The sequence below is a fragment of the Rousettus aegyptiacus genome, unplaced genomic scaffold (assembly GCF_014176215.1).
Source record: "Rousettus aegyptiacus isolate mRouAeg1 unplaced genomic scaffold, mRouAeg1.p scaffold_m13_p_10, whole genome shotgun sequence".
NCBI lineage: Eukaryota > Metazoa > Chordata > Mammalia > Chiroptera > Pteropodidae > Rousettus > Rousettus aegyptiacus.
In genome coordinates, this window is record NW_023416285.1 from 30,228,842 (window position 1) to 30,251,014 (window position 22,173).

General features: G+C 33.0%; 1 protein-coding gene across 3 annotated transcripts in view; it reads right to left on the reverse strand.

Annotated features, from left to right (window-relative positions):
- Positions 1-22,173, reverse strand: part of BANK1 (B cell scaffold protein with ankyrin repeats 1) — a 259,252-nt gene that overhangs the window by 150,960 nt on the left and 86,119 nt on the right. For all 3 annotated transcript variants that reach the window (XM_016159041.2, XM_036227662.1, XM_036227664.1), the window contains exon 6: positions 14,688-14,793. In XM_016159041.2, the coding sequence (XP_016014527.2) occupies positions 14,688-14,793 (106 nt within the window). The remainder of the gene's footprint in view (positions 1-14,687; positions 14,794-22,173) is intronic.

The window sequence follows — 22,173 nt, forward strand, 5'->3', positions numbered from 1 at the left end:
AGAAAGAACTGAGCACAATCTACTCCTAAAAGTAATTCCCACACAGCAGAGCAGACTTTTAGTGTGATGTTGCAGAAAAGAAACCATCAGTGGTTTCAGCAATGTAAAATCTCCCCCTTTCTATTTCTCATCTTATAATATATATAAATTAATATCCTCACTAGCATTAATGCCTAACTCTTACTTGTGGGGTAAGTTTAATTTAGATAGACATATCAACCTCCTACATGTAAAACAAAATAAAACAAAATAAAAAAACATTATATTATAATAACTCCTTTTGAATGAACTCTGACATTAGCCAAACACTAAGTAACAAAATGAAATAAAACTTTTTTGTGTGTTTTTTGATGCCATGCCAGGTTACTTCCTTCTGAAGTTGAAGTCAACATGAATTTCTTGGAGGAGTTATATTAGATTTTTATGTGGAATTTTTCTTTCAAAAAGTAAATGCAACAGAAAATACAGGCAAGCACTTTTATAAACCTCGGTTCATAAATTTTTATTAGGATTTTACAGTTTTCATATCAGTGTTTTGGAGTTTGAATTTCATGATTCTTATTAGCTATCAATTAGAAGACATGTATTAATTATGGTTAACTATAAAGTGATAAATGTAAACTGTTATCTCAAGGGCAAAACACACACACACACACACACACACACACACACTTGTGCGTGCACTGATGAGTAATGGTTTGTTATTATTCTATGCTTTCACACCTAGATGGAAAAATGAGTTATAGAAATTACACATCATTTTCCTTTAGTATCTGTGACATTACCAGAAGCAAGCAATGTAAAGACTTATTGCAACAGAACACAGAGGTCTCAAATCAAAAGTCAATTCTGTTCCAGGAAAATTCTAAAGCAATGAAAACAGCTACCTTATAATGAGCCACCTTATAAGGTTTTTGCAAACTTAATCTAGCCTCATTTACCTCTTATTTTGCAGATCAAAAAAAGAAAAGAAAAAGAAAAAAAAGAAAGAAAGGAAACTAGAGAAGTAAAATAAACCTTGAGTTTTCAATTCATTTGGCTTCTTCGGGACTGAATAAATTTAGTTTGTTGGTATACATGTTTTAATAGAAAACGAAACAAACAAAAACCTTCAGGACACATGAAGAACTTACTGTATGGAAATATTTTACCCTTCGAAATGTGTTAGAAGTAAATGGCTTTAAGTAAATCTGTGGTCATATTTCAATGATAAATGCATTGGTCCCTTTCTCTACATCAAATAGTTTAAAGCATCCTTGTCCTAAATTATCTTTGCCCCAACCTTATGATTCCTAATTATTTTCAATTTTCTAAAGTACTTACCATACCATGCTGAGAGCTTGACCCCATAATGGTTGGACCTTTATAAAATAAATCAGTTTTAAACCTGCCCAAATGATCATTTAAAGCAATCCTTTTCATTGTCTTGAATGAGGTTACTTGCCTGCTTATTTTCACTAAACAAGAAATGCTCAGCCCCTTAATGTACATGGACAATAACAAGAGGATTTCTAATTAAGTATTTTTTTAAATTAAAATATGACAGAGTTAACCTTTCGAAGAGTTTGAAGCGATTCACTGGAGCATTATATTAGTTATTCTAATGTTAATTTAATCATAATCTCTAGCATTACTTTTGCAGAGCATCAAGTTAAATATACTTTTACTTGGGATGTGCATATAATATTTATATGTATACTATTCATATATATAAAGGTATTTATCACAACAAAGTATAATTATGCTAAGAACTAGTTCAGGTTTTTAAGTATTATACATTTTATAAAGTTATACCTTTTGTACTTTCACCATGATTTGATTATTATGAGATCTGAGATAGCATCTGGTTCCTCTGTATTTGGAATAGGCATGTTTGTAAACAGCATAAGATAAGAAAGTTTTTTTTTCTTAAAAACAAAACAAAACAAAACAAAAACGCTCGCTAGGGAGACTAACCCCTACCTTGAGCACTGATTCAGTGTCAGAGAACAAGTGTTGATCAAGTTATGTGCCCGTGATTCAGGGGAGTATTACATGCTGTCCCTTGCTATTCTTTAGTGCTTAATTTAACTCTAGAGCACACAATCACTAATGTTTTACTTAAATATATTTATCTTTCTGTTGCCTTTTTAAAATTTTATAGAAGTATAATTTACACTTAAAAAATACACTAATCATGAGTTTGATGACTTTTGGTAACTGTATATCCCCATATAACCAACACTCAAAACAAGATAAAGAAAGGTTCTATCACCACAGTAAATTCCCTCATGCTCCATTCTAGTCAATTCTCACTTTAGAAGCAACTACTTCCTAATTTTATGAAAATATATTACTTTTGTTTCCTCTTGGATTTCATGTAAATGTATTCATACAGTATATATTCTTGTATTCTACTTTCTTCTGACCTCTATTTCTGATGAGTAGTCAGATATCATTCTTATGTTTCCTTCAATATACCTTCCTTCTTCCTCCACAGCTGCTTTTAAGATTTTACTTTTGATTGTCAATAGTTTAACTATGATGCACATTGGTGTAATATTTTTGTATGTATTTTGCTTGGGGGTTACCATTATTTTTTCAAATAGTTTTCTGTCTCATTATCTTTCACCTTTACTTAAGAAATTCAATTACCCATACATTAGATCATTTAATGTTATTTTATAGAACTTGGATCAGAACTGAGTCAAATTAATATGTAGACAAACTGAGTTTATTTATTTTTGGCTTTACTTAGATTCTAAATTTTTCCTATCTTTTTCAGTTTGACTGAAAATAACTTATTTTGACTGTCTTCAGCTTCACTGATTCTTTGCCTTCTACATTGTTTCTATAATGAAGTCCATATAATTTTTTTAAAAAACTGATATTGCATATTCTAGAATTTTATTTTGTTTTTATTATAATTTCCATTCCTCTGATGAAATTTCCATCTTTTTATACATGTTGCCCAACTTTTACAATAGATTCTATGAGAGATTTATCATAATTATTTTAATGTTTTTATCTGATCATTTCAACATCTGGGACATTTCTGTGTCTGCTTCTGTTGGCTATCTCATTTCTTCACCATTAGTCACCTTTTATTCCTTCTACATGTTTCCTGTAATTTTTTATTATATGCTGAATATTACATTAAAAACCGAAGCAAATAATATTTACCCCTAGTCTAAGGCACATTCTTTAATTTGACAGCCACATTCAGGAGCTGAGTCAAATTAATCTGTAGATGAGCTGAGCTTGGTCACTTTAGTGTCTTCACTTAGATTCAGTTAACCGCTGGCCTCAAATATTTTGAGAGCAGGATTGTAACTTCAGCACAGTTTGGGATTGAGCCCTGGTGAGACTCAAGAAATTTTTGTTGCTCTAAAGACTGGATCCTAGCTTTTGGGTCACTGAGTGGTTCTTTTTTTCTCTCTAGTCTTGGGCCCTCTGTATTTCACTCAATTGGGCAGACCTCTTACCATACCAATAGCTTGGTGACATTCATTCCATCTTTATGCCTTTCCACATTGAGCACCTGGCTGATACTGCTTTCCATATGAGAAAAGTCTTAAAGGGATTTGTCTCAGGAACTCTGTCTCACACCCACTTTTCGCTAGGCACTGACTAGCCATTAGAGAAGCCTCAGAATGCTTTTTAAGGATCTCGCTCAGATCTCCTGCCCTCCTACAATTGTTAGTGTAATAGTTCTGTGTCCTGAACAGCAGCCTACAAAAAAGAATTTGTGGGTGATGCAGACCCACTTTGTAACTGGAGCTTTTTGTGATTTTTATCCATCACACTAGCCTAAATATAGCCCTTAAAAGCTTGTTAAATGCTCGGCTGGTTTGTCTTTACTCCTCATCTATAGTGAGTTCTTTGTCTTATTCTGTAGGGATAAAGAAAGTCATGAATTTCTTTTCTCTTGTGAAGGACTTGTCCATTTCTGTAATTTGGTTCATTTAAGTTTCTTTTGTTATCCACTTCTGCTGGGTTAAAAAAAAAGAAACTGTAATTTTGAAGATCACCTTGCTTGTTCTTGTTACAATGAGAACAACAGACTCTTGCAGTGGTGTACAACCTAATTAGGAGGAGAAGTCGTATTCATACATCATTTATTAGCTCATACATCATTAACTTATTTTCTTAAACTCGCAGCATTTATTTTACAAACAGTTTATAATCTTCTTTATTTGGTTAAAATAACAGATTTCTCAAGAAGATACTTTAAAAACCTTTTTAGAATGTGCTTAATCTGCAGTTTATATCTGTTTCAATTCATGGCAATTTTCATTTAATTAATAAATATTCCTTACATCTGTTTTTATTACCAAGGTGTAAATAAAGAAGCCATAATTCACATTAAGGACTGGCCAATTTGCTTTTGACTTTTTTTTCTAGACAAAATAAATTTTCCGTTTTCAGCTGTTTCAGCCAATGTCAAATGTTAATTTCGGGACAACAGAATTAAATGTATGAGAGAAATTTTTCAAGAAAAATCTTATTTTATTAGTTTTTAAAATAAAAATAAATAGATGAGTTGGCAAAGAATAAAGAAATCGAATCATATATTTGTTTATGCTGAGCCATTTTCAACAGTTCAAGGTAATTCCTATAGAAGATGGCCAATGCTCAAAGTAATCAAACTAAAGCTTTCAAAAGATTGACCTAGCTCACCAAAATAATAAAATGGGAATATACACAAGGTTAGAATATCAGTTTTTAAACATTTTAAAGAAAGATGAGTATGAAAATGAAGTACATGACCATGTAATCCATTTATTCTCATAATCGCTATCTAGATTCATAAATATTTATTCACTCAAAGTAGGATGACCAGGTGGCCACTTAAGAACAAATAAAGACAATGAAGATGAAAAGCCGGGAAATGTGCATTCTAATCCACTTTAGTCACTAAATCTGTAATACTTAAGAAAATTCCTTCATCTCCTTGGACCTCAGTTTATTCATTGAAAATATAGAGGGCTAGGTTTAAAACTGTGTGACTTCTGATACTTATCTGACCTAGAGGCCATGCCACAGATGATTTTAAGGTAATTTTCCCTGAATTCTAATCAAATGGCAATTAAAAAAATAAGGATAATATTAAAAAAAATAAGGATGATATTTGAAGAAAGGTAATGATTTTCATTTCTTTCATCACAGGATTTGAAGTTCGATGAAATGCTAGTATTTCTGTGGATCTATAAAACAAAACATTGTTGTGTTTACGAATCTGATTGCTCTGTGACAGGAGGAACACATATGCAATACATGAGGTGTCACCCTTCTCATCCTGTAGAAACAGCAGACATTTACAGTAATCCTATCTAGAATTTCAAGCAACAAGACATACTTTCAAGGTTATCCTGTTTCTAAAACTCCATAACGTAAGTTGCATGCACAAGGGAAATAATGTTCCATCGAAGCCCTTTGCTGCAGTTTTATTCTTTCATATTACATAAAATGTAAGAGTGGGAACTACATAGAAATACACACTAGTATTAACCTCAATTTTATATTCACCTTATTAATTGTCGAAATTGAATTTTTCATTACTAAAATATTTTCTTAAATATTTAAGAAAAAAATTAAAATTTGAATCCATTTGTATGTTTATCATCTCAAGAAATTTCATACCAGATATTCTTTTTCAAATGTTTTAGTTATATAGTTAAATTATTAATCAACATTATATTTATCTTAATAAAATTCAAAATAACATCTTTTATGATTCATACCTTAAAATTCTAAAACTTAATATTTATTTCTTTTGTGAAGCAATATTATATAGTTAGTGCTTAAATATTAGAGCTTGGAATCAGACTACATGGTTGGAATCCCAGTTCTAGCATTTACTAATAGTGCAATTTGCACAAGCTACTTGAAATTTCTGTGTCTCAATTTTCTTAATCAAATGAGGATGATAACGTCTAACATTTATTTAATCTGATATTAAACCAGGGTCCAATGTACTTCTCCATACAAATAAGTACAATTGACCTTCATTAATCAGGGATTCCATATTTGCAAATTTGTCTATTCACAAAAACTTATTTGTATCCCCAAATCGAAACTGATGGCACTTCTCCAGGCATTTGCAGAAAGAGCAATGAAAAATTTGAGTCTTGCGAAGTGCACACTCTCAGCTGAGGTCAAATGAGGCAGTTCTCTGCTTTCTTATTTTAGTACTTACACTGTAAATAAGTGTCCTTTTTGTGGCCTATGTAGTGCTACATTTTTCACATTTTTGTGTTTTTGTCAGTAATTGAGTTTTTTAAAGTGGCCCCTTGGCATAGTGCTAAAGTGCTGTCTAGTGTTCCTAAGCACAGAAATGCTGGGATGTACTTTATGGAGAAGTAAGTGTATTAGATAAGCTTCGCTCAGGCATGAATTATGTTATTGGTCTTGCGTTCAATGATAACGAATCGAAAGTATATGCTCAACAATGTGGTTTTAAACAGAAACACACATAAGATATTGATCGATTGATGAACATGTGACCAGGGGCTTGCAGAAACCCAACCTCATGTTTCTCCTAGGAGCAATGGTTCAGTATTCTCTTATTTAATGACTTTATAGAACAAAACTACTGTGAATATTAACAGTCAACTGTACTTTAAAGCAATCTGGAGCCCCCTTTTCCGTTTTGGAGAGGACGTTCTGAGTTCATTTCTCATTGTAAAATAGCAAAGTATTTTCAAAAGTGTGGAACCTTCTTTTCTTTCTTCCACATAGTTAAGGAAACTCAGTGCAATCCTGGAGGATTGTTCCTCAGGGTGAGGCAGAAAAGGGGTGGGAATGAAGAAAGAAGTTGTGAACATCCAAGCCCATAATTTCTGAGACGTTCTCTCTGCCTGTCTCTGTGTTTAGGGCCTACCAAGGTAAAATCCCAACTGGGCATGGTTAGAGCCCATGTTGGCAACCACTCCGGATGTGGAAACAGCAATCCTGGAGCCTTGTTTCTATCTTGTTTATTTTCCCTTTTATCAGGCTTATGCAAAATATAGAAAAAAATGTAGGATGAAAGTGAATCCTTACTCTATTGTTCTTAGATAATATGAAATCCATTTAGTTACCTATATCTTGTTAATTCTTGTGACCATTATGTATTTTGTTGTAACCGTATGTTTAAGATTTGAGAGTTTTGTAAAACTTAAAAAATAGAATTCTGGAGGACTGATGCTCTGGATATGCAAATACCTGAGTGATGAATTAACAAGAAGCATAAGAAATGAATGGAGCCTGTCCTGTTGAACCTGAGAGTTGAACCTGACTACTCTAATAAATACAATCCACCATAAAATTAGTAGCAGTAGCAATAGGAAGAGGAGAAAGAAGAAAAGGGAAAGAAGGAAGAGAAAGGAAAGGAAATGTGACGGCTAATGAACAGGGTTAAGAGGTAGGGATTTTAGGCACTTAGTGTCGGAATGAGTAATAGCAGAGCAGCAGAACATGTAAGTGGCAGTTTGGTGCAAGACAGTCTGATCCCAGAAGAGGAGTATTTGGGGACATAATGTGTAACTCCTTCTTATTCAGGGCTGTGGACCAGGGAGTAATAAGGCAGCTTGCAGACTGAAGCAGGCCATGAGTCCATCAGTCCATAATGAACATATCAGGAGGTAACTTAGGAACAAAGGGTGATGTAGTTTTTTTTTTTTTTTTTCTGTTAACACATATAGCACCTAATCTTCCCAGGTGGTCTCCCATCTAAGTACTAACTACCCCCAACCCTTGATGTGTAGTTCTTATTAGCACTTCCTGGAATTGATAATGATTAAAATTAAATCTCACAGCATGTGGTTACACTTGTTTATTATCCACTTTCCGCTATCAGACCCAGCCAGCGATGAGGTAATGAAGCAAGGCTGCTCCATGCTTAACAATCCAGTCAATCTGTGGTTAACCTAGAGTTAAAATAAAAAGTCTCTAGAAACTTTATGTCTATAAATGTGTGATTGTATTTTGTTCCTCTGTGTTCATTTAAAAATACTTTTTGGAAATTACCAACTTTCTTTATACTGAATCTTGACAGCAAAGGATCAAAATCTAGAAATAAACCAGGAAAGAGCCTAGAAAGAGCTAGGAAACCAGGAAAAACAAAAGTAGAAAGGCCAGATGGGCTGAGTTAGGATTAGGTGGCTGGTCATTCTACTGCAAGGTCATGCCTTATAGGTAGAGAGTTGTCCACTGGCCTTTGTATGGGTCTCACATGGAAATCCAAGGAATGAATACAACAAGCAATAAATCAACAGATCAGGCAAAGATGCTTGATTTCATTAGTCAGGAGATTTCAGCATTCTTTAGGACTCCTTATAGTCTCAAGCACTGAACTTAATCTTGAGAAATATTAAATAATTCTGATAATAAAAATGAACTAAAACAAGGAGGAAAATATGGGCAGTTCTTTGTTCAATTAAGTTACTGGAGAGAACTTAAGATGACTTTGGGAGCACCATCATATGTAATATAGGGATAAGATGAAAATAGAATATGGGAATGATTAGGGAAGCACTTATCTGCAGAATGGATTAGAAAGAAAGGTGAAATATGTTAGAGGAACCTGCTAGGAGAATTTTTTAGAAGGAAGGAGAGATAACTGATGGTCTGAATTAGAGTAATGGCAGAAAAAATAAACAAAAAAAAAAGTAGACATTTCAAAAGAAAACAGGACTTTGCGATTGACTGTGTAGGTTCGGAAGGAAAGAGTTGGATTTAAGATAATACTTAGGTTCATGACTACAAAGTTACAAAGTTACAAATTAGAAAGAGAAAGAATATTCATTAGAAAAAGTGACAAAGATTATTGCTGTGGAGAAGTATAGATGTGAGAGTGTTCATTAGGTAGCTGCCACAATACGATTATATGGAGTAAATCGAATTAGAAATATGTGTCTTTGAGTAGAACATTTTGGTTACAAACTTAGCTACTGTGTCACTAAACAGTGACAATCACCACAGAACACTTGTTTTGTAGAAGAAAAAGTATTCTCATATAGGGCCCCAGACAAAGTCCCATTTGGTAAACATATTTACAGATCTGGGGATTGGAATGTGAGTATTTTTTAAGGAGCAATTACTCAGTTTACTACATTAAGCAAGAGATGGTAACACAAAAAGAATTCACATGAAATAGAAAGGTGGTAATAGCTCTATAATTCACTATGTCTTAAGACATTGTAAGTAATATCAACTTTTCCCTGACCAAGAGTTTATATTATGCACATGACTCAAATATATTTGTTACTATACAGTCAACACATCCTCAGTCTGTAAACTAAGATGAATATTTTGGGAGATTTTTCTATCCATAAAGTTACAGATGTACTAACTAACATTTGTCAAACTGATTGTTGGGGATCCTAAAAAGTGCATGAGTAAATTATAGTTGTTCAGAGTTGCCAACCTCTGCTAGAATGATGGTAAGTGTAATGGTTAATTGTACGTATCAACTTGACTAAGCTATGGTGCCTAGTTGTTTGGTCAAACGCCAGTCTAGATGTCACCATGCAGATACTTTTTAGATGTGATCAATGTTTAAATCAGTAGACTTTGAGTAAAGTAGATTACCCTCCATAATGTGGGTGAGCCCTGTTCTATCAGATGAAAGCCCTAGGAGAAAAGACTAAAGTTCACCAAGTGGGAAGGAATTCTGTCTCCAGACTGCCTTTGGACTGAAGGTTGCAACATCAACTTCTGCTAGAATTTCCAGCAAGCTGGCCTGCCCTGGAGATTTCAGAACTGTCAGCTTCACAATCATGTGAGCCAATTCCTTAGTAAACTAACATATTCTCTCTCTCTCTCTCTCTCTCTCTCTCTCTCTCTCTCTCTCTCTCTCTCTCTCTCTCTCTCCATCCTATTGCTTCTGTTTCTCCAGAGAACCTTAGCTAATTCAGGGAAGAAAATGACTAGTGGTTTTGGAAAACCATAACCTAGAGGTACAACATATTCAAACAATATCTACCACATCTTTGAGTTTCTATCCTTCATAGAGTAATGCAATGAGTCTTTAAACCTGCAGTGTCACTACAAAGATTTTCTATGACTATTTGTTAATGGCAGCATTCAGAGAGCAAATGAGTCCCCTTAGGATGTGGAAGGAGTGGGTTAGTAACAGGGTATGTAGGGAGGTTCTGAACCTGTCAAGGGTTTAGAAGATATAAATTCTTGGTTTAATAATCATTACTTCACAACAATGGCAAAAATAAGGGGGAGTTCCTTAAGTAGTAACTTATTTAATTTGTTAATAGAAGAGCCCATTTCCTTTGTATGTGTGTGTTTCGGGAGGATATGTGCATGCATGTGTATATAATTGAAGCAACCCCGTGCATGCACTTTCCTTAATGAGATGAATGAATATTAGAGAGCCATTTTCCTGTTATTAGTTATTAATGGACAGTATTTATTTATTTATTGTAACTTTATGATAAACTTATAGAACTTTATTACTGTTGACCCTAAGAAACCTGTTTTTTGTGTCAACTCAGAGAAGATGAACATATGTGTCTTGGTTATTTGAGCACAGACAGTTCAGTGCAGCACATTCAGAAGGCACATATGCCAACTTTTCATTCTCCTAATGGCAGATGCCATGAATAAGAGGTAGAAAAGAAAAGAAAAAAAAAAAAAAACAATGGCATTATAAATAGTTACCTTATATTCTTACAAATAAGCACTCTTGTTTTTGGAGCTCAAATATTATTACCTATTGCTGTCCAGGCTCTTATTGGTTTTAGTGCATGGTTAACTTTATTGCTATTTACTAGTTAATTAGTGTAATAAATATTTATCGAGTGCTAGAAACTCTTCTGGGCACCGGGAATAAATGCATGAACAAAACAGGTCTCCTTCATATAGGACAGTAGTTGCCCGCAAAGGGTGATTTGAAGAAAATCATGCACTATGAAACAAAAATCACTATGTATCTAGGATTAAAAATAATAATAACATAAAGAGCATCTGAAACAACTTTAAGCTTGCCTCTATATAGTCATTAAAGTAGTAATTTCAAATAATTTAGAAGAAATTATTTATAACGTTTCCTTTAAATTAAGATCTCCCAGGGAAGTGTCCCCTGACTGTCTGTCTTTCTCTGACTGTCTCCCAACACCCTGGAGCTTCCGCTTGGTGCTGTGTATGGGGCCACAGTTGTCAAGCAGCTAGTTATGTGGTCACTTTAGCTGGGCTGCTTGTATCCAGGTCTCAGCTCTGCCACTATTTGGGCAAATGATGATAACTCTCAGTGCCTCATCTGTAAAGTAGAGATTAAAGTAGTACCTACCTCAGGATTGTTCCAGGGAATAAAATGAGTTAAAGTTGTAAAAGAGCTTAAAGTTTTTTGACAGAGTATGCAAAAGGCAAGTGTTAGCTCTTATGAGTAGAGCATATACTGTATTAGAGGCACTTAGTTTTATAATTTTGTTATCACTTCTCTCTGAGTGTATGGGTTGTGTTTTATTGATCTTACATTCTTCTACCTTCTCCTAGTATCTAGAAAAGTACCTAGTACAAAGCACAGTGTGTTAAACTTTTTGTAAGAATTCATGAGGATTTCATTTTTTTAAATAACGATATATAAAAAATACTTTTGAGATAAATGATCACTCTAAGACTACTTCATTCTGCATCCATGATTTTAATCCTGGAACATGAAGTGATGAAAAAAATCTATTATCTCAAGTTTAGTTTCATTCACATTAATTTTATGTATGTAACATATCAATGGTACTGCCCATTACTGCTATGTTCACTCAGTGGTTTTCTGTGAAGTGATGTTTCACAGACAAGTAGTATCTGCATCACTGATGAATTTGTCAGAAATGTAAAATTCTTGGGTCCATTCCCTACTGTATCATAAATTATGAGTGGGGCCAGCAATCTGAATTTTACAAATCCTCTAAGTGATTCTGATGCCCACTAAAGTTTGAGAGCAAAAGTAGTAAAAAGAAGAACACATAGAACTTGGTTTGAATAATCAAGAAACAATGGATAGCCAAGAAAATTGAGGTTAAACACAGAGAGCTAAATCAAACTGCAAAGTATTCAGAGTATGTCTCAGTAGACTTTCTCCTCATTCTATTCAGTTTCTCTAGGCATTTCCCTCTTCTGTAATGGCTTACATATTTAAAAATATCTTCTTATGTTTAGTCAATGGGAACAACTATAATGAAGGGGAAACTGCATGTGATACCATTTACATAAAATTTATAAAATTGCACAACAGCATATATGAATTATAGAAACAAATACATAGTAAAAAAACAATGATTATCAAGAAATTTAATTAAAGTAATAGTAACTTTTCAAGTGTGTGAAATCACAGAAGAAAACATAGAGAAATTCGACTAGATCTGTAATTTTTTATTTTTTTAAAGAGCTGAAACAAATCATGACAAAATATTAAGATTTGGCAAAAGTAAGTTATGGGTCAAAGAGTGTTTTTCATATTGTTCTCTATATTTTTTTGCATAGTTGAATTATTAGATAGTATAAAAAGAGAACCCAATGGCATTTTTTTTCCTTCTGCTCAGATAGCAACAAGCTATTTTCTGTGAATCTAAAGATAATTAAAAATTCAAGATAAATCTTAGGGCTACACTATGTATATAATTAGTATCCAGTTACATGCTTCATATTTCATAGATATATTAGGAGATAATATCCTGAGTTAATACTCGCACATGTCACTGGTGATTGCATACTATCCTTCTTCAGTTTAAGATACTGCTACTTAATGCACATATGCTTTTATATGCTTTCTAGATATTAGCATGGGCTTTACATGCCCATTTCTCCTTTCTGAACAAAGGTAAATAGTCCGCTTCAAAGTAACCTAGTTTCCTTTTTTCTAAACTAACTGCCACTTAGGGTTATTGAACCAGAAACTGTAGCCTCTTTTTAACAAAGGCTGAACTATTTATTTTCCCTCTTCATGACAGGAGATTCTCTGTATTACCCAGCCTTTGAAAGGGTTCCAAAGAGAAATCGGGGAGATTCATCTACCTGCGGCAGTAAGACTTCCTAACACTCTCCAGAAGCTGGCTTGAAACTCAGAATAATGGAAAATTATGTAGTGACTAAAGCAAATGTGTTTGGCCAAGTGTGCTGTTCTCCCTCACTACCATACCAAGTCGGGGACATTCAAACTGATTTCATGGTGGCCCATGCCATGTATGTTTATATATAAATCCATAACCAAAATATACTCAAAATAATACTTACTTTTACTTTAAATAATGTATTCAGATATTTTTTAGTCTAGTATCCTATATATCAGTAAAAAAAAAAAATTGCCTGTTACAATCCTTTATATTGATTTCACAGTCCCTGATGATTCACACACTGGAAAGTTGTTCATGAATTATTTCTATGACTATCGTATTCAAAAGTTCTACATTACATTAATATATCAAGTTTATTTGAAAACCTTTTATTATTCTGCTCCCAAGGAGAACATTTTTCTACAGAAAATTCTTATCAATGGAAGATGTTATTTTAAAATCAATAATGAAACGCTACAAGGGAAAAGAACATGAAAACAGATTTGATTTTTTGTATGCTTTCTGTCTTTTCTCTGCAAATCCCCTTCCCCCAACTTTGTCGGCCTGGTGGAGGAAAAAGTAAAATGAGATTTGCTGGCTAGACAGAAGTGAAAATGACCAAGACATAATGGCATGGAGTAGTATTTCACTTATTATAAGTGAAATAGCAAGGAAGTAAACTCAGGATTTACCAAAAACAACTTGGAGAAGAGGATGGGACAATAATAAGATAAACAGTTTTGAATGATATAACATTTAGCACCAAACTTTCAAAGAACTGTTGGTACCTGTGAATAATTCCATGGTTCATCTTTAGGGTAGGTCAATACTCACTCAAGGTATACTCTGTCAGTTCCTTATAATTACCTTCACCTCATAATCTCCTAAACTTCAATTTATTTCAGCTAAAATATGGCATAATAAATAATAAACAATTAATAAATAAAGCATTTCACCAAATAATTGCATAACTGTCCCCAGGGATGAACATCTGAAATTCCACCAATCATTGCTGAGTTTACCTCTCAGACTACCTCTAGTGGTGTTTCTATAGAAATTCCTCAACAACCTACCATTTATTTCCTGAATTCTCTCAATTAATTTCACTTTATGTATAAAGACGTCTCAGACTTTACCATTGATTCAACTTGATAATTATGAAAATGCAGGTGTAAAACCTTACAGGCCAGATATATTTTGAAGCTGATATAATAGGGCCATCTCCAAGATGATAGGGTCAAGATGGCAAGCAAAACATGAGTTCAGTCATATACGTGTCTGCCTTGTGTATTTTAATTATGTAATTTGTGTTATGTTATTTTGTACTTCAACTAGAATTAGAGCCTAATGTTATGAGGGTTGTTTGCTTCTGTTATAGATTTAATAACATCTGTCATCTACCAAAATCCAAATCAGGAAGTAGGTTTGCTAATTTAAAAATTTATGCACATTTTTAGGGCATGTGATTAAAAAAAAAATTACCAAACTACCAAACTTATCAAACTTCAGAAAATTGTACTAGTGTGCCCTCTCACAAAGGGATGGAAATTATCTAAAATATTTAATCTGCAATTCAACTATATTCCTGGCTATAATATTTATTAAAGGTTTACATATAGTGAAATATGACATAAAGAATAACTGATACAGTTGGAAAATACTCACATTGTTTTTGAAGGTGGATTTCAGTTTGGAGAGATCGGAACTCATAACATGGTATCTCTTGTTTGAATATGCATGTGAGAATATCATCGAGTTCTTCGATATCATTCTGTTTTCAAATAGAAAGGAAAATTTTTATTAGTTCAAATATTTACATAGAAATTCATCTCAGTGCAATATAATAAAAATTATTAGTGGGAATAAATACTGGGTAATCTTTAATAATATTATTACCATTTTTTAAAAGACTAAAACAAAACATTAGGTGTTTGCCTAAAAAAAACAATTGTTAAAGCAATAGAAAAACAGATGAAAGAAATAAAAGTCTGCTTTTGGATGGGTTACTACTTACTTAAATACTTAACTAATTGTTAAAGAGCATTAGAGCAGGTCAATGATAACACTGAAATTTGTTTTAATAAATTTTGGTAAAATATATGTTACGTTTTGATAAATGAAATAATAAAATAATGAGTGGTTCTTCAACTTAAAGATCAGAAATAGGATAATCAAATAGATTATTTTATTTTTGTGTCAAAGTGAGAAAGAATATTCATCTTGGCCTTTTTTTTTTTTTCCTCTGCAGATATAGAGAAACTATATGTCTACTCTATTTAGGAAGAGGCAAGCAGAATTCAAGTGTTCTACTACTAATAGGCATAACCTATTACCAGCATTCTTTTAAAATTGTGTCTTGTGAAGCTTATGACTGATACCAAATTGACAGAGACATAGATGGTAGTTGTTGAGGAGGTGGGCCAATCAGCAAAGCAATGGGGTGGAGAGAGGACTGTGGAACAAAAGTTCTTAATTAAGACTTTTTAAATGATTTCCTAATCAAATTAAAATTTTGCCAATACATAGTCACAGAAATGAAACGGCTGGATTGAAAAAACATTTATCACCCCATTTCTTCATTTTTTCAGTAATCTAAGTGCCTCAATTGTAAAGTGGTTCGGGACTCACTGGGTTTTCTATGTCCTGCTGAGAAGTTGGGAGAAGATTTGAGTGGTGAGCACAAATATCGAATCACTATGTTGTACACATTAAACTAATACAATATTGCATGCTAACTATACTTAATTTAAAATTTTTTTATTATGTTATTTTTTTTCAGGTGAGGCAACCCTTGGTGTACCTCACAGATTGCAAAGACCTTGTCAACTTACAATCCCTTATTTTTTTATGCCTACAGCACCTGGTCTTCCTAAGTATACTTAATTTTTAAAAAAATGAAGTTGGGAAAGGGGATGAAAGTCCTTTTCTCAACCTATAGCATTATAATGTAGGTTAAAACCCAACATTAATCTACTTATTGTCATGGACTATGTAGAGTTCTCAGGTCAGAAACACTGACATGGGACAACAAGATCGGCTTTCCAGAAATACACAGTTATGTAATTACATATGGCCAATGAACCGACTTCTAGGTAAAAATAGAAAGTCTCTATGGATTAGGTACAGAGTGGGCAAAAGCGAGATGACTCAGTTCCACACAGGAAAAATGGCCAGCACAGGAAAAGCTTTGCAGAGGAAGTGGCTTAAACTGAGATTTCCATGTATACAAGAAACATTATGGACTAACTATAAATGATTTGCTCACAGGCATGGAGGAATCATGAAACATTATCTGGTTAAGTACTTTAGGAATTTCCATAAGACTGTAATAGAATGAGAGAAAAGAAGAAAGTGGACATTTCAATAAGTGTCATATTGGCCTAATAAAAAAAATTATAATTCATCCTATAAGCACTGAGGAGTTGTTTATAGCCTATGATGCATAACATAAAAATGTTTATTATGTGTATTAAATTAAATTTATTTAAGCTGTAGCATGATTAGGATTACTTATGTGGTCGAATATTGATATGGACTAAAATCTATAAATAAAGATGTGGAAATTTTATAATAGTAATAATTACTGTTTTTTAATTAAAGTATAATTGACATATAACATTATATTGGTTTTAAATGTACAACGTAATGATTTAGTGGTTGTATATATTGATATATTGAAATGATCACCACAATAAGTCTATTTACGTCAATTACCATATATAATTAAAATTTTTTCTTATGATGAGAACTATTAAGATTTACTCTTTTAGCAACTGTCAACTACATAATAAAATATTATGAACTATAGTCACCATGCTATACATTATAGCCCCATGGCTTATTTATTTTATAACTGGAAATTTGTACCTTTTGACTACCTTCACTCATTTCTCCCACTCCCTACCTCCCATCTCTGGCAGTCATCAATCTGTTCTCTATATCTATAAACTTGTATTTTGTTTTTGCTTAAGATCCCACATATAAGAAGTGCAATCATACAGTATTAGTCTTTCTCTATCTGTCTTATTTCATTTAGCATAATGTCTTTAAGTTCCAACCATATTGTCACAAATGGTAAGATTTTATTCTTTTTTTTTTTATGGTTGAATAATATCACATTGTCTGTATATACCACATTTTCTTTATCCATTCATCCATCAGTGGACACTTAGGCTCTTTTCATGTCTCGGCTATTGTAAATAATGTTTTAATGAATGTGGGGTTTATGTATCTCTTCAAGTTAGTATTTTCATTTTCTTTAGATCAATTGTAGTACTGGAATTACTGGGTCATATAGTAGCTCTATTTTTAATTTTTTGAGGAAGCTCCATACTGTTTCCCACAGTGGTTACACCAATTTACATTTCTACCAACAATGCATAAGGATTCCCATTTCTCCACATCCTAGCCATCACTTGTTAATTTCTTGTCTTTTTGGTAATTTCCATCCTAACAGCGATGAAGTGATATCTCATTGTGGTTACCCTCTTAATCTTTCAGGAAGTTTCTGATAGGAGCAATGGAGCAAAAGATTGTTGGCAACATTCTCGCATTTTCTTTATAATAATGCTCGAAAGAATATGTTTTAGCTGTAAGAGCTGATAAATGAAATTAAGAAAATAAGAAAATCATAATATAAGTTCATAAAATTTTTATAAAATTTGTGTTAATGGCCATGACAGTTCTGTAAAGCCTATTATCTAGTCACTGCTTTTTACATGAAGAGATAAACTACTATTTCTTTCCAAAACTATAAAGATCTAGTGGGTGTGTCATAGAGTTACTACACTCATGTATGTTAGTCATAGGATAAGCTCTGGGATCCCTTCCAGATTGAGATGCAGACAAGAATTCAAAAGAGCAAATGTTCCCACTAAGAATCTGAGAAGTACCATTTCCCACACAGAGGCATCATGATACTCAATGTGAGAAATTCTATAGCTCATTACATTGGGCTTTAAAAATAAAGTAACAGTATTCTTAGAAAGAAGAAAAACTTCACAATGTAGATGAAGATATTTAATTAACTAGGAAAGAATACAGATACCTTTCAATATTCAAGCCCACCATTAATAGTCGAATCACTTCTATTTTCAATTTCATAAACATATTACCAGTATTATGCTTGTATATAAATAAATAGTATAGAACACAAGAAATATGTGGGGAAAAAACACATAAATAGCTACTATGATAACACTCAAAAAATTTCTCCCTAGAAGATATCCTACCTAGAAAAATCTTATTTAAGTAGTTATGCTATATTAATATTAGAAAAAGTAGACATCAGAACAAAGAAAATTACCAGAGACAGAAAGGCACATTACATGACGATAAAAGAGTCATTCCACCAAGAAGATACAGTCATCTGAAATATGATGAATAGCTATTTACATAGCAGCACCCTTCAATATCTTATTTGTTTCTTTCTTAGATGAGTATGAACACATTTTGGGTATGATGGAACTGAGAGACAGTCCTTTAAAAGGATTTTAGGCCAATAAATACTGTAGATATTTGGAAATGTGTGAAAGGGTGTATGTTGTAGGTGTAAGATAAGTATATACAATGAAACAGACACTAGAGTTTAAGTAGTAATAACAACTTCCATTTGGGGCACTTATAATATCCTAGGTTTTACATAATTTATTTATAATTTTTATAACTCCTACAAGATAGATTTCTTAAGTGCCCAGTTTTATAGAAGTGATAATTAAAATCCAAAATAAATCAGTAGTACCCAAAAATGTCAGAGCTAATTAGTAGTAGACTAAGGATTTTAATTTATGCCTTCACATTCTAAACACATTACATTTAATACTGCATTCTGGTCATGGAAGGAAGAATAAAATCTGAAGTACAATTTGAGAAAAGAATAAATTATGGTCCCAAGGACACTGTAGTTTCAATCATCATATTCATGTTTGGGCACACGTGGAGGGGGAACAGAGAAGGTAGTTTATTGCTAACTAGATCTATTTCTTTCTTTTTTTAATCAGAAAACCCAAAACTTGAAAGACTCCCCCTTTTGTCTCATTGGCTAAAATGGTCTCATAAGAGCTTCATGGTTAGTTAAAAATGCGAGAATTTGGTTTTCTCAGCTTCAATAGTAGAGACAGTCAAAGAAAAGAGGTTATTGTTGGGTGAAGAAAGTTGTAAATTGGCCACAGAATATTAAGGTAATTTAAAAAATCTGTTAGAGAAAACAGTAATAGAGTCTTGATTACCAAAAGAAACAATTTCAGTGACATAACCATAGGGAGGTTATGAAATATTCACAATAGGAGACAAATTTATGAAATAGTTGTAGCATTTTACTCTTTGCCTTCAGATTTCTAAAAGGAAAGTCAATAGCTGAGCTAAAAACATCTTGTTCATTTTATTATAACAAATTGCTATGCTTGTTTAACTTTCACTAATAAAAAAAGAAAAATCACTTCATTTGTTCCATTGTCCATAATGTGTACTGTGAAAAAGAGCCAAAATAGCCATTTAAAAGGGAATTCAATAAATAATTTACATAACATATCTTAAACAAAATTTCCTACTGAAGTTTGCGAGTAAAATGACAGGTAAAAGAGCAAAGCAAATACTTTCCATGTTATGTAAAGTCTTTTTTTTTTTTAACTTTATGAGTACGAGCAATTAATCTAAAAGAATAATCTAAAGAAGTGAATAGGACTGAGACAAAAAAGATATTTTCTTTTGTCAAATTAATTTTTCTGTTTTCAGTGAGTCAGCTCTTATAATTTCAACATGTCTCTTACTACATATGTAAAAATAAATATAAAACAGTGAAATTTAAAGCTTTCTTTATATTTATGTTTATTATTGGTTAGGTAGTCATATAGTCATTGAATCTCTTTAGATAACTTTAACCTGAGATTTCTAACAAAAAGAAAATATGTTTTGAGATTGAGAAACCTGTGTTGAAATGTTTTCTCCAAGAGACTCATCAGCTATGAATCTTAATAACATGTAACTGACAAAATTGATTAGGAGCTTAAATGAATATATATGTAAAGTCTCCAGTAAATATTAATTCCATTTTCTCTAAATACTATGATGAGAGCTCTCAGATGTAACAACTGATTAAAATAATAACTGTGATTCAGAAAAGTGCACAAGTCCATCAATGAGGAGAATTTGCTCCTCAAATCTGTTTTTCCATCAACAGAAAAAAAATTAGTTCATTTTTTTCTTTCTAAATTCTTAAATTAAATAACATATATCTTTTAAATTATTTAGAATGTAGGTTTTGCTATTGTAATATAGAGATTCAAAATGCCAATGGCTTAAACAAGATAGGTATCTATTTCACTTTAACACGAAAACCTGCAATTAGGTATCCAGGTATCCAGGGCAATGTGGTAGTTTCCTGATTAGGAGATTGGGGCTTGGGGCTCTTCTTTTTTTTTTTTTTTTTTGCTGCTATATGTCGTATTCATGGTCCTAGCTGGCTTATCTATCATTCCATTGTTAGCATTTCAGCCAGTAAAAGGAAAAAGTCAGCGAGGAGGAGAGCATGACTCTACCCTTTTTCAATGACATGGTCAGAAGTGTGCACATATCACTCCTACTGACATGCCATTGGCTGTTAGTGATGTGCTTATGCCTAGCTGCAAGAGAATCAGGAAGTACACTATCTACCTGGGTAGTCATATGCTTAGGTAAGTTATATCATGTAAGAAAGGAAAAAGAAATACTGAGGGTCAACTAGCAGTTTCTGACATCTCCATCAATCATGCAAAATGCATAAACATTATAATTTATGTGAAGTCAATCTGTTAAAAATTTTGTTTTAAAAATACTCAGATTATTGATTAAAGCTCGATTATGCTGAATTTTGCAACTTGACCCCCTTTACATAATGTCAAAAGGCCTCAAAACTTTAATTTGACCAAACTTCAACAGACTCATTAATGGAGATACTTAACAGCAATACTGATGAAACAAACAAAATGCCAAAGTTTTTCTTCTAGGCATTAAATAGAGTAGTTGTAAGAACCATGTCCTATCTCACTCTTACCTCCCTTTAGCAATTATTTTGTAACAACTTACTGTTAAATATATAATAAGAGATGGTTTAACACAAATACAGCTCTAAAATAGTGCAAAAAATGACTTTCAAAAATGCCATGATTTCCTATAAATTTTCTAGAATTACTCTTTTGGGTTGTTTTAGGTCCTAGTTTCTAAGCTAGACGAAAAAGATGTTTTCTCTTCATTTGATTTTCTTCCTTTGTTGTCCTTCCTTTGCCTTGCTCTGTCTACTTCAGTCAGAAGCAGCACTGCTTCAGTTAACTGTCCAATAACCTTCTCAGGAAGGTACGTGCCTGTGCTATCAAGAATCCAGTGGCTGTTGGAACAAGAGACTCTGATAGGTGAGCCATTTGAGGTTGTATAAAATTCTTTCACCCTGTCATTATTCCACCCAACAAAATATATATGAACAGCTATATGTCTGGTAGTATACTCAGTTCTGAAGATGAAACAGGGAACCAGATAGATAATATTAACCTTAGAGTCTAATGAGAGGCAGACATTAATTTGAGAAATATCACACACATTGGTGTCAAATTAGAATATGATCAGTGTTACGAAGAGATACATAGGGAGATGTATTAGGTCAGGAAGTCTTCACTGAGGAAGAGATGCTGAAATTAAAACTTGGAGAGTGAAGTAGAATGAACTAGGTGAAGGTGTTGAGGGGGAAGGGGGGACTGGAAAAGTGTTTCGGTTAGAGAGAGGAGTGTATATAAAGGCACCATGATAGAAATTAGGTACTAAAAGTTCAAGAACTAAAAGTAGGGTAGTATGATTGGAATGCAGAAGGAGAAGGACAGGAGGGTGATTAAAATGGAGGGAAAGAGAAGGAACAATCTCCACAGGACCATATTGTTCATGTTAAAGATTCTTTAAAATCTATATAACAATTGCAATCTACTGAAGTGTTTGAGCAGGAGAATCACATGATGAGTTATTTCTTTTTAAAAGAACCTCTCAGACTATGGACTTAAGTAAAGTAGGTCCTATGCAAGAAACCCATGGTGGGGATCAGTTGGGAGGCTATCACAGGAGTTCAGACAAGAGGAAAAGTGATGGACGACAGTGTGTTGGAACTGAAGAGATGTGTAGAGAAGTAAGTAAT